The sequence below is a fragment of the Eptesicus fuscus genome, chromosome 22 (assembly GCF_027574615.1).
Source record: "Eptesicus fuscus isolate TK198812 chromosome 22, DD_ASM_mEF_20220401, whole genome shotgun sequence".
Lineage (NCBI taxonomy): Eukaryota > Metazoa > Chordata > Mammalia > Chiroptera > Vespertilionidae > Eptesicus > Eptesicus fuscus.
The window spans coordinates 13,032,408-13,044,396 of record NC_072494.1 but is presented as its reverse complement, the minus strand read 5'-3'; the positions used below and the strand labels follow the sequence as shown (position 1 = coordinate 13,044,396).

General features: G+C 52.5%; 1 protein-coding gene across 1 annotated transcript; it reads right to left on the bottom strand.

Annotated features, from left to right (window-relative positions):
* Nucleotides 1-4,377: 4,377 nt before the first annotated feature.
* Nucleotides 4,378-11,989, bottom strand: THEM5 (thioesterase superfamily member 5). Its single transcript, XM_008147258.3, has 6 exons — nucleotides 11,814-11,989; nucleotides 10,211-10,412; nucleotides 8,622-8,760; nucleotides 5,851-5,961; nucleotides 5,439-5,563; nucleotides 4,378-4,894 (listed from the first exon to the last, which is right to left on the bottom strand). The coding sequence occupies exons 1-6, from the start codon at nucleotides 11,934-11,936 to the stop codon at nucleotides 4,860-4,862; spliced, it is 735 nt and encodes a 244-aa protein (XP_008145480.2). The 5' UTR covers nucleotides 11,937-11,989; the 3' UTR covers nucleotides 4,378-4,859.

Genomic DNA, 11,989 nt, shown 5'->3' with positions numbered 1-11,989 from the left:
TCCAGAGTCTGCAGGGCGGGCCCGACCGCGGGGCCGCCCCTCCCACTCTCCTCTCCTTTCTCCCTGGGAAGCCACGGAGCACAAAGGCGGTATTGATTCCCCGCCACCCCCAGCGGGCTCCCGGAGGCTCCGCCACCTCGCGCTCCCCGCACCCCCGCGCCGCACCCTCGCGAGCGCGTTTGCCCACTGTCTGCCTGGCAGACTGAGCCCACCGCGGGCTCGGTCGGGTGCCCGGCGGAGTGCAGGCCTCACCTTTGGGCCGCCGCTGGGTCTAGGCCTCAGGCCGGGAGGCGCTCAGAGCCCCGGGGGAGCAGCTTCCTCTTCAGCTTGCTCCCCCAGCCCAGGCCTTCTGGGAGGAGCTGGCAGGGGCCGCCGTTGCCTACGTACGACCTTTTTTTCCTGGATAAACAGCGCCCTGTCTCTGTGACCATCAGCCTGGCCTTCTTAACTCCTTCCTCCAGCCAGGTTTGTAACAGCGAGCCAGCCCTGTTAATAACTGCATACTTAAATCACAGGGGGAAAAAAATGTGACCAAGGCCATTAAGGAAAAGTATGGGGTGCTGTGAAACTGTACGGCCGAAGCCCCTCATTTGTATGGGGTGTCAGGGAGGGTCTCCAGATCTGCAGGATGAGGGGTAATAATGGTCCAAGGAGAGAGCCCATACAAAGATCCTAAGGAGGAAATGAGCTTGATTGGATGCCTTTGAGAGACGGAAGGATGGTGGGTATGTCTGGGGTGCAGTTGCTGGGCCTGGGCTCCTTGGGAGTTGGGGAGGGCTTCAGGGAAGAGGGAGGTGGCCATCAGGGTGCAGGGAGGTGAAGCCCATAGCCATGGCCACACACATCACTGCCGGAAACCAATTCCAGCAGGTAATAATTACAAGGGCTGAGCCGCATATGTAATTACCTGTTGGGACGGCTGGAGGGCATCTCTCCCGAACCTGAATAGGACATTTCCCCAAACCTAAAGATTTGTATATAGGATTGTGAACTGCCAGACAGCTCAGAGCCTCTTAAATCTGCATGTTATTGCCTCCTGTTGGCCAAACACCTGAACAGCTGTAGACTATTCCCCAAACTGACAAGGCTTCTGTAAACCTTACCCTTTGAAGTGTATTATCTCCACCTTGCCTTAGGACAAATTGTGTTAATAAATAGCACAGGGGTCCTTAGACAAGGGGTAGTCTTTAGTTCCTCTAGCTGAAGCTCCTCAGATCCCCCAATGCCTTTCAAAATTATCTTTTGTCCTTGGACTCCTTCTTAATCTACGCATCAGCTCCCTTCTCCAGATTGCAGCACCCCCTTGTTAATGCTGGGACAAGGATTTTGGCACATCACATCTGCAAAACCCTCCTTGCTAGAATCTTGCCTTGGCTTCCATTGTCTTGTTCTCCCAGACAGAGTGACTAATAGTGACTAGTTCTCTGAATTACATTGGCCCAAGGAAAAGTGACCAGGCTCAAGATTTATGGACATAGCCGAAACCGGTTTGGCTCAGTGGATAGAGCGTTGGCCTTCGGACTCGGGGGTCCCGGGTTCGATTCCGGTCAGGGGCATGTGCCTTGGTTGCGGGCACATTCCCAGTGGGGGGTGTGCAGGAGGCGGTTGATCGATGTTTCTCTCTCATCGATATTTCTGACTCTCTATCCCTCTCTCTTCCTCTCTGTAAAAAATCAATAAAATATATATTTAAAAAAAAAAAGATTTATGGACATAGACACTGAGGATGGAGCGGGTTCCATCAGTAGTCCAGGGCAGGCTTATCTGTGCGTCCCCCTCCCCCATCCTTGGCAAAAGGCAGTTAAACATAAACATGGAGGATGTCCTCTCCTTCCCTCCTATCCTCATAGGCAGGTCCTAGGAAGCACAGCCCACCACTGGCAAAATGAGACCCTCAACTTGCACCCCAGGCATACCCACCATCCTTCAGTCTCTCAAAGGCATCAAGCTCATTTCCTCCTAAGGACCTTTGTATGGGCTCTCTCCTCTCCTTGGACCATTATTACCCTTCATCCTTCAGATCTGGAGGCCCTCTCTGACACCCTGTCATATAAATTAGGGGCTTCTGCTGTACAGTTTAACAGCGCCTCATACGTTTCCTTTAGGGCACTGATCACATTTTCCCCCTGTGATTTATGTATGCAATTATTTAATATCTTACTAGACTGTAAGCATCACGAGGACAAGACAGATAAATTCAGTCAGGATTTGTTGAATGAATTCATGATATTAAGCAGATTTGTACCTGAATCAGTTCATTCCTTCATTCACTGTCCTAGATGCTGGGGATAGATAGAAAGGGGAGGAGCCTAAGGGGAGAGACATTCAATAAATGTGCAAACAACAATAACAAAAAAAGATGGTGAGATGCAGGAGATAAACAAGATGATTATTTTAACATCTGGTACTTGAGAGTTTAGAGGAAGCAAGCATTTCTTTTGCGGAGATTGGAGATTTGTGGTGACCCCTCCCCCCCAGGCCCTCCATTCCTGTGGCTCCTGACTCAGCTCAGCTCGGGTGTCGTGCCTGGGAAGGGCGGTCTACATGCAGTGCGGTGGCCAAGAACTCATGGCTTTGGCCTCAGTCAGACAGGCTGGGCTGTGGGCTGTGTGCCATGCTGTCTGTGCTGTGTGGCTTCTGATAGGTAACTTCATCTCTCTAGGGCTCACCTTACCCATCTGAAAAATGGAGAGAAATGTACCTCACTCGCAGAGCTGGCATGAGGATTACATGAGATCACGTGGGCATCAGTTAGGCTGACTTCTGCAAAAGTATAAGAAAACAGAAGCCCCGACTCCATCTGACCTGACAACAGGACATTTTTTGCTTCTCTGGTAAGTCCAGAAGTAGGGTAGGACTCAGGGGAGTTTGATTCTGTGGCTTGCTTCATTCATTCATTCATTCATTCATCCATCCATCCATAGTTCTCTACTACCTTTTTGGGCCAGGCACTGTGCTAGACTCTGGAGACATAGCAGCGAGAAAACAGAGAAATCTCCTGGCCAGATGGAGTTTATACTTTAGTGGGGGAAAGAAAGACAATAGACAAAAATAAAATAGCAGAAAAATCGTTAATTAGATGCAAATCAGTGTTGGGGAGAAAATTAAAGCAGGGAAGGCTCATAGCGGGTATCAGGAGAGTATGCAATTTTAAATAGAGTGGTCAGGGTGGCCCCCTGGAGAATGTCCTGTTTCAGTGATGACACGAAGGAAGGAGGGAGGCGAGGTGAGGGACAAGCATTCCACGAAGGGAAAATTGCAAGTGCGGAGGCCCTGAGGCAGAAGCGTGCTGGCGTGCGCCAGGAGGCAAAGGGGCCAGTGTAGCTGGAATGGATGAGTGAGGGGGAGATGAGGCCAGACACCCCTGCTTGCGTGAACTGGTGTTTCTCCCAGTTGCCTTATTCACTCTGCTTGCCCCTGGTACTTGACTCGCCTGAAGAACACGGCCTCTGCTTCCAGCAGAAGAAGCTGCCACCTCTGCCTGGATGGCCCATTGGGTCCCACCCCACTGGCCTCAGCAGCAGTGGCCTTCCAGATGAGCGCGCTGTGCGTGGGAATGGGTGTTTGGAGGGTGGAGGCAGCAGCTCCTGTTGTTTCAGCCTGGAAAGCTGCAGTACGTGGCCTCTTGGGAGAGAAGAGGCAGCTGTCAAAGCCCCGGACACTACGAAGTGTTTCAGAGGCCGATGAACTTACTTCCCTTACCAAGATCCCTGCCCGCCTGCCCCCCCCCCCCCCTGGCCTTGTTCAGTGATGGCTGTGCCCCGCCTGGCTGTGAGCCTCTGTAGATTTCCAGCTCGTGTCTGTTCCTCTTAGAAAATGGCCCCGGCAGAGAAGTGCCAGGACCCACTCAACCTACTTTAATATGGAAACTGAAGTGTAACTGTTTTGTTTCTTCTTCGCTGCACAAGAAGGGTGGAATATATTTCCCTTCTTCTCTTGGGAGTGTTAAAATGAAGATTAGGGCCCTAGCCGGTTTGGTTCAGTGGATAGAGCATCCACCTTCGGACTAAAGGGTCCCAGGTTCGATTCCAGTCAAGGGCACATGCCTGGGTTGTGGCTTGATCCCCAGTGTGGGGTGGGGGGGGTGTAGGAGGCAGCCAATCAATGATTCTCTCTCATCGTTGATGTTTCTATCTCTCGCTCCCTTTCCTTCCTCTCTGAAATCAATAAAAATATATATATTTTTTTAAAAAAATGAAGATTAGGCACTTCTTGTCCACGAATCAAGGTTAATCAGGTATTTGGTATGCAATGATTTAGACTCTGGGTTTAACAGGTTATCAAGGGCAACTGTGAAAGCACACAAAGAGAAAGCGGTTTTTATTGAGTATATGGCGGGTGGGTGGGTGGGTGGTGGGGGATAGTTTTTTGCCACATGGGATTTGGTTATGGCCCAAACCCTGTTAAGGCATCCTGTTGCCTACCAGACAGAGTTCAGGCTCCCAGCAGGGTTTATGGAGCCTCTGTGGCCTGCCTTTGTCCCTGCCCCCTTCTCTTTCCCTCAGCGCCACCCCCACTCTGTGTATTCAGCTCCTGGCCCGAGGTGGTGCATCTCAAGGCCAGGGGTCCTGTCTTTTCATTGCTGTGTGCCAGGTGCCTCCTGTAGCACCTGGTACTTGGCAGGGGCTCCGTAAACCTCTTCCGTGGGTGTTGACGGGAAGTTGGGTGTGGGGGAGGCCCTGGAAGGATTTTGATTTCCAACCACAAGAAGGGTCTTGAGCTGAAATGGGGCCGAGAGACTTTATTTGCTCAGAGGAAAGTGCCCCCTCCTTCACCTCATCAGTGGATTCCATGGGGAGCCCTCCCTGCCCTGTGGGGGGGCCCCAAGCAGGCAGAACAGCCAGAGGTAGGCTCTCCTGTTACTCCTGTTCCAGCTGCAGCTGAAGGAAAACACCTGGAAGAGAAAGAAGGGGGAGTGGGAGGCAGGAGTGAGGGCCGAGATGGAGGGGCTTGGTGGGGTGCTGTGAGCATTTACATCCAGTTGCCTGGAATCCTGTCCTGTGGTACAGGTTGGGCAACCTACACATAGAAAAAAAAATTTAAAAAGATGCTATGCCCTAACCGGTCTTGCTTAGTGGTTAGAGCATCAGCCCGCAGACTGAAGGGTCCCGCCTTCGATTCCAGTCAAGGGCAGTACCTCGGTTGTGGGCTCGATCCCTGGCCCCATGTGCAGGAGGCAACCCATTGCTGTGTCTCTCTCACATTGGTTTCTCTCTCTCTCTCCCTCCTCCCTCCTTTCCACTCTCTCTACAAATTAATTAATTAATTTAAAAATTTTTAAAAATCCTAGTTGATCTTTCCCTCCTTGCCCTGTGTCTACAGCAGGCGCCCAATCCCAGGCGGAGAAGCTGGAGCCCCGCTTGGGACTGGATCCCGAGCATTCTTTCTTCCATTTGGGCGGTGGCAGGGCAGGGCCTGGGGCTGAAGGACCCCTTTACCTGAGGACTTGGCGTAGACGGTCTGCTGGTCTCTGGTCTGGGTGATGCAGGACATGTAAAGCTTCTGGTCCTCAATCTTGTCCACGTTGACGTTTAGTACAGCCAGTGAGCCCACGGGGATCAAGCTGGGAGAGGAGGTGGCTTAGCCCAGCCCTCCCCTGGACCCCCGGCCCTCACCCCTTCACCCTTCTGTCCCCCATCCTTCTCTTCACCCCACCCTGCCTCAAGCGGGTGGCTCTGGGCTCAGGGCTGGCCTGCCAGCTCCCAGAGCAGATGGCAAGGGTGGTTTTCGGGCAGCGGGAGGGGCAGGAGACTGAGGCAGGGCTCCTGCACCCCAACTGCCGAGGATGGCCACCCCTCAGTGAAGAAGAGGGCCATGACTTTGGCCAACACCGTGAGGCTCTGTACTTACTTTTTGAACCTGATGCTGAGGCTTAGTGTTAACAGCCCCTCTCCAGCCAGGTAGGCAGTTTTAGAAAAGGTCTCGTCCATCATGGTGGCCAGGGACCCTCCGTGGGCAAACCTGGGGTGGGGGTGGGAAGCAAGGCAGGGCTGCGGGCTGGGCAGACTGGCTCCCTGGGCCTTCCCCGGACCCTGAGGTGGAACCACCACCTCTGCCTTTCCCAGGAAAGGACAGGGGACAGAGCTGGACCCCATCTGATCAAATCCTTCTAAATCAACTGTTGCTTCTGCAGGTATTAGCAACCACTGTTCAATTATTTTATTTCGCCAGGAAAAAAGGTTTTGTGTTGTTTTTTTTTCTAATAGAGTTAATTGAAAAGCGTTTTTCTGATTCATCACCTAATTGCTGTAACCTATCTCTCCCCATTGTCTAGGGCAGTGGTTCTCAACCTTCCTAATGCCGCGACCCTTTAATACCGTTCCTCATGTTGTGGTGACCCCCAACCATAAAATTATTTTCGTTGCTACTTCATAACTGTAATTTTGCTAGTTATGAATCGTAATGTAAATATCTGTGTTTTCCGATGGTCTTAGGCTCTATAGCAGCGGTTCTCAACCTGTAGAGCCTAAGACTATCGGAAAACACAGATATTTACATGACGATTCATTAACAGTAGCAAAATTGCAGTTATGAAGTAGCAACGAAAATAATTGTATGGTTGGGGGTCACCACAACATGAGGAACTGTATTAAAGGGTCGCGGCATTAGGAAGGTTGAGAACCACTGGCCTAGGGGCTGGGTGGGTGCTTGTGAGACAATAGAAAATATATAGATTGGTCTCTGCCCCCAATTCCTGGCACAGAGATCCTGAAACCCTTGTAATTTCCAGGGGAGGGGAATCCTTTGTTAGACAGATGGCTCCTGGGTGGGGGCTGGGCACCAGAAAGAGCAGGCCAGGACTGGACGCCTGCAGTTTTCAGAACTGCCCCATGCTCTTGAGAAGGGAGAAGGACTGAAAATGGAGTTAATGATCAATCTCGCCTACGTGAGGAAGCCTCCATAAAATCACAAACGTGTGGAGTTCAGAGGGCTTCCAGGTTGGCAAACACACTCACACCCGGGGGGGGGAGGGTGGCGCACCCACATCCCCCGAGACAGAAGCCCCTGCGCTCAGGGCTCCACACACCTCTTCATCTGGACGCTCACCTGGATTCTTTATCCTCTCCTTGACTGAACTGGTAAACCTGTTTCCCTGAGTTCTCGGAGCTGGTCTAGCAAATTAATCCCGAGGAAGGGGTTGTGAGAACCTCAGATTTGTAGCCAAATCAGACAGAAGTTGTGAGGAACCTGGGGACCTACGATTTGGGATTGGGGTGTGAAGTGGGGGGGCGGGGGGGCAGTCTTGTGGGACTGAGTCCTCAACCTGTGGGGTCTGACGCTATCTCCAGGTCAGAATTGGGTAAAGCTGTAGGACGCCCAGCTGGCGTCCCAGAGAAGTGCTTGGTGTGGTCACACATTTGGTGACCAGAAGTATCAGAAGTGAAGTGTTCTGTGTGAGTAGCACACAGGAAAGAAAGACAGACAGACACAGTAGAGAAGAGCTGGGTGTTTTCCTGCACAGGAGGTAGACTGAACTGGGCTTTTCTAATTCAGTAGTAATCTCTTCTCTGTACCCCCTCAGTATTGGATGGTCCTCCTTGGCCTCTCCTGCCCCACCTCCATGAGCCCCTAAATAAAAGCCAGTCACCACCCCCCCATCCCTACCTTCTTGAGGTTTCCTCTTCAGAAGGGAGGGGATCCTGACCTAGTCCTCCAGGGTCTGCACGCACTAGTGTGGGAACCAGTGTCTGCATGGAAGATGCCTTTGGGATGGCCCAGGAGACCGAGGGCTGCAGTCTGAACCCACCCCCGATGCAGGTCCTGGCATCTACTAAACTCTCTGAATTCTTTTTAACTACAACTGAGTCCTTCTCAGGTCTTGGGACCCTACAGCTGCTCCTGACCCCTCCTTTCTCTCTCTCCTTGCAGGAACTCCAGCCCCACCAATAGCCTCTGGGGACTGTCCAAAGGGGGAGCAGGGATGGAGAAGGCAGACAACTGTGGACTTGGTGGTCCCGTGGCCTTAGGCAAGACATAGTCATGTCCAGAGTGAGTTCTTTCCTGGCTCTCTTCCAAGTTTGGAGGCAGCAGAGTACAATGGAGAGAGCAGTGGACTGGGAGCCCCAGTGCCTGGACTAGAGTTCTGCATCTGACCTTGGCTGCCTGTGCTACGTTGGGCAAGGTGCCTCAGCTTGCTCGTGGGTAAAACGTGGAGCGTGGATAGATGGTGTGTGACAGCTAAATTGTGCTTTACGGTTCATGAGCACATGCACACAGACCCATCATATTGTACCTCTCTGGCAGGTAGATATCCTTGCCCCCGGTTTTAGGTAAGGAGACAGAAAGCCAGAGGTTAAATTGCTTGCTTGGGGTCCCAAGGCCAGCAGCGGCAGAGCAGGACTGGAAGCCGGGCTCCTGATTCCGGATCTTGTCCACTTCTAAGTTCACCACATCCCTCTCAGAGCGGCCTCTAAAATCCCTTACTGGAAAATTCCCCGACTCGGTAAGGAGGCTCTCTCTTATCTTCACAACGGGACTGGACCAGGTGACCCGGATGACCTTCCAGTCCAGGGCACCCCCCACCCAGCTCCTTAGGGAGAGGAACAATCCCTGATCCACTTGCCGAGCCAAGGCTAGGAGGCAGCCAAGGACATCCACCTCGGCCCTCCTGATGGTCTTACCCTGGGGGTCCCTCCAAGTAGGGGCCTGGCTGGAAAAGACAGACGGACTTCTTCTCGGACGGGTTAAAAAAGATGACATGTTCGTAGCCTTGTCCTTCCTCTTGGATGCTCCTGGTGATGATGCGGCAGTCACTTTTGTCTGGGGAGAGATGAGCAGTGTGGCAGCTGCAGAAGGGAGTGCGTAAGGGCACAGGGCCCGCTCAGGATGCAGTGCTGGTCATGCAGCACCAGGGTTGTCCTGAGTCAGGCAAGCACAGGGTCCAGGAGAGAACCAGAGGACACCCAGGCTCCACCATCTGAGAGCCTTCCATCCGAGACCAGAGGCACAGCCCTGTCCCCAGGGAGCTCATGGTCTGGAGGGAGAAACACTCAGGAATTCCCTGAAGAGGGTAGGGATAGGATCAAGGTCAAGTCAAGACTTTAACAGACTTTAAACAGTAAAAATAAAAAAACAGAGCTCATGTAATTCACATATAGTAATTCAAAATAACAACAATGCTAAACAGCAAAATAAGTGCAGAAAAGTCCACCAAAATTCTGATATTTTCCCTCCTCAAGACAACTACAACTATATCCTTTTTGGATGGATACCAAATTCTTTTAAAAATTATTTTGGTGTCCCTGCTTTTTTTGTGCCATAAACCCAAACAGGTAGTCTTTGTATTGAACTGTGTACATTCATCACTGGGCAGGAAAATCATATTTATGAACTAGAGGCCCAGTGCATGAATTCGTGCACCAGTGGGGTCCCTCGGCCTGGCCTGTGGGATCAGGCGGAAATCGGCTCTCATCCCCTGACAGGTCCCAGATTGCCAGAGGGTGCAGACCAGGCCGAGGAACCTCACTGGTGCACAGGCAGGGGAGGGATGCAGGAGGTTGGCCAGCCAGAGAGGGATTGTGGGAGGGCTCCAGGGCATGTCTGGCCCATCTCGTTCAGTCTCGATCAGCTGGACCCCAGCAGCAAGCTAACCTACCTGTCGGAGTGTGTCTGCTCCTTGGTGGTCAGTGCACATCATAGCGAGTGGTTGAGCAGCCTGAGCATATCATTAGCATATTATGCTTTGATTGGTTGAACAGCCAACCGGTCGACCGGACACTTAGCATATTAGGCTTTTATTATATAGGATGAACAAGACAAGAAAATACAGACACACACACGTACAAGGAAGATGGAGGTGGAAAGCTCTATCAATCTGACCGGTGGGTGTTTCAGGAGAGCCGGCCTGGGCCTAGCAGAGCATGGACGGTGGGCCAGGCCTGCAGTGGGAGACGGGGCCCAAAAACCTTTTGAGTTGGAGGAGGAGGATTTGGGATGAGGCAGGGCAGAGGCTGAGCAGGCAGTTCTCCAGTGCGGCCGCTAGGGTGCGCTCTCTTTCCAGATGGGAGGAGAGGATACTGTCACTGCCAGCCTGGGGCGGCAGCAAGAGGGGAGGGGTGAGATTAGCAGAAAGAACTTCCAGCTGAGAATCGGATGGGAGCTTTTTGGATCCCTTCCCCAGAATCTTTGAGCGCAGGGAAAGGGGCTGGCTGAACCGACTCCCGTGGGCTGGGACACCTGTGCTGCTGTGACCACTCAGGCCAGGCCTTACCCGGGGTAACTGCTAATCCGGTTGGGAGTTTGAGCCCCTGGATGTGCTCTCTGTTGGACTCGAAGGAGGGCAGTTTGATCCAGCCATCCGTCTTGGTCTTCTCCAGAAATTCCTGGTACAGGCTCAGCATGTCGGGACACCAGCTGGCATTGGGAAGGGCATAATCCTTAAAGTCTGTCTTCTCTGGGCAGAATCTTGAGATCTGGGTAAGAAAAATCAGGGAGACTAGACAGCTTTCTGGGGGGTGGAGGTGGGGGGAACTGCTGCCTGGGTGGCAGGACTTCTAGGCAGGGTGCTCCTCTGCGTTCTTGGGTTCCTTAATCCCTCTACCAGTGTTGGCTCGAGGGAAACGCCCACCTTCCTTGAGGAGGGTTTGGGGACCCCTGGGGTGACTGGGCAAGGGAAGGAAAGGAATTGGGGCTGACAGTAAGGAAGGGCGTGCTGCTCGTGGTTTGTGCATTACAATTGTCCTGGTTTAAAACCCGGGAGCTGAAAAAAAAAAAAGAAAAAAAAAAGGCAGGAGAAGCTGCAGCAAGCTGGAGCCGCCAGAGTAATGGAGGGGAAAGTCCCAGTCACATCTCTGAGAAGCGATCGGTGAAGAAGCTGCAGACCTCCCAACAAAGCCTACAAGACCTCCAGGTTTGGATCTGCCATAGTACTCAGACGGCAAAGAAAACCTCAGCCATCTCCCTCCAACTTAGAGCAAGTAAACCTAGAGACACTGTTCCAGCTCTCGCTCCAAAAACCCTTCCGGTAGCAGCAGCTTTTAATGAGGATGGAAAGAGCGAGGCAGAGGGAGTGCCTCCGGAAGCAAAGACGAGGATGAAGAATGGAAGGGGAACTCTAACCTCGGCAGGACCGACTCCTTTAATGAAGGAAAGCGATAACCGGAAGCGATGGGAGTGAAATAGAAAATCTCATATTGGAAATGTCCGTGACCAAGACAATTAAATGATAGGTTTTGAAATTGGGGTGTGAGCGGTACACTAATAAATGAGAGTTTGAAATTAAAAAATCAAAGGGTACAAACCTGTGAGCTGTTCTTTGAGACTGTGAATTGCTAGTAGAGATGGGGAAACTGAGGAAATATGGCTAAGGCTGCCAAGCTTGTGAGTGAGAGCTAATGGTCAGACTAGAGCCCATTCGGAGAGACAGTCAGGGGCCACTCCAGCTCTGCCCACAGCTGTGTGCCTGCCCCGGCAGGGTGGCTCCTTTGAAACAGGTTTTGGGTGCCTGGAGAGGTTGGTCTGTGGGACGAGGGGTCTCCCATGGCATCAAATGCTCATGCACCAAGCACAACTGGGGGTAGTAAACCCGGGGTTTGCCAAGACCACTCACAGGGTCCTCCGTCTGGGGATGCCCCACCTCAGCTGCAGCAGCCTGAGTCTCATAGGAGGAAAGTGATTTCATTGGTGGCCACATCAAATTCTGACCAGGACAAAAGTTTTGGATGTAGGCTACTTGGTATTCCAAGAGCATCTTCCCTTTGCTAAATCAAATAGCTCCCCGGCACACTGCCCACCTGCCCCAGCCGCAATCTGGGAAAAGATTTGCTGAGGACCCCAGGAGAAAGGCTGTCCGTCTAGCTGAGCTGGGAACTCACCCGGGAGTCCATGGAGGATCCAAACGCCGCGGCGGGGTTGAGTCTGGGCAGGATGCAGGGCGCACCAGGAAGGGCTCTGAGGCGGCTGAGTGTGGCTGCCGCTTGGAAGCCTCGCCTCATCATGGCTGAGCACTGGGATCTGATCTGCAGGGCTGCTGGGAGCTCTCCTGCACCTT

What these genes read in the sequence shown, in the direction of transcription:
- THEM5 (XM_008147258.3), bottom strand. Translation starts at nt 11,936, where the DNA reads ATGATGAGGCGAGGCTTCCAAGCGGCAGCCACACTCAGCCGCCTCAGA. An exon ending in CTCAGCATCAGGTTCAAAAA is followed by an intron (nt 5,564 to 5,850) that starts GTAAGTACAGAG and finishes CTCCTCTCCCAG; the next exon opens with CTTGATCCCCGTGGGCTCAC. An exon ending in CGTCTACGCCAAGTCCTCAG is followed by an intron (nt 4,895 to 5,438) that starts GTAAAGGGGTCC and finishes TTTCTCTTCCAG; the next exon opens with GTGTTTTCCTTCAGCTGCAG.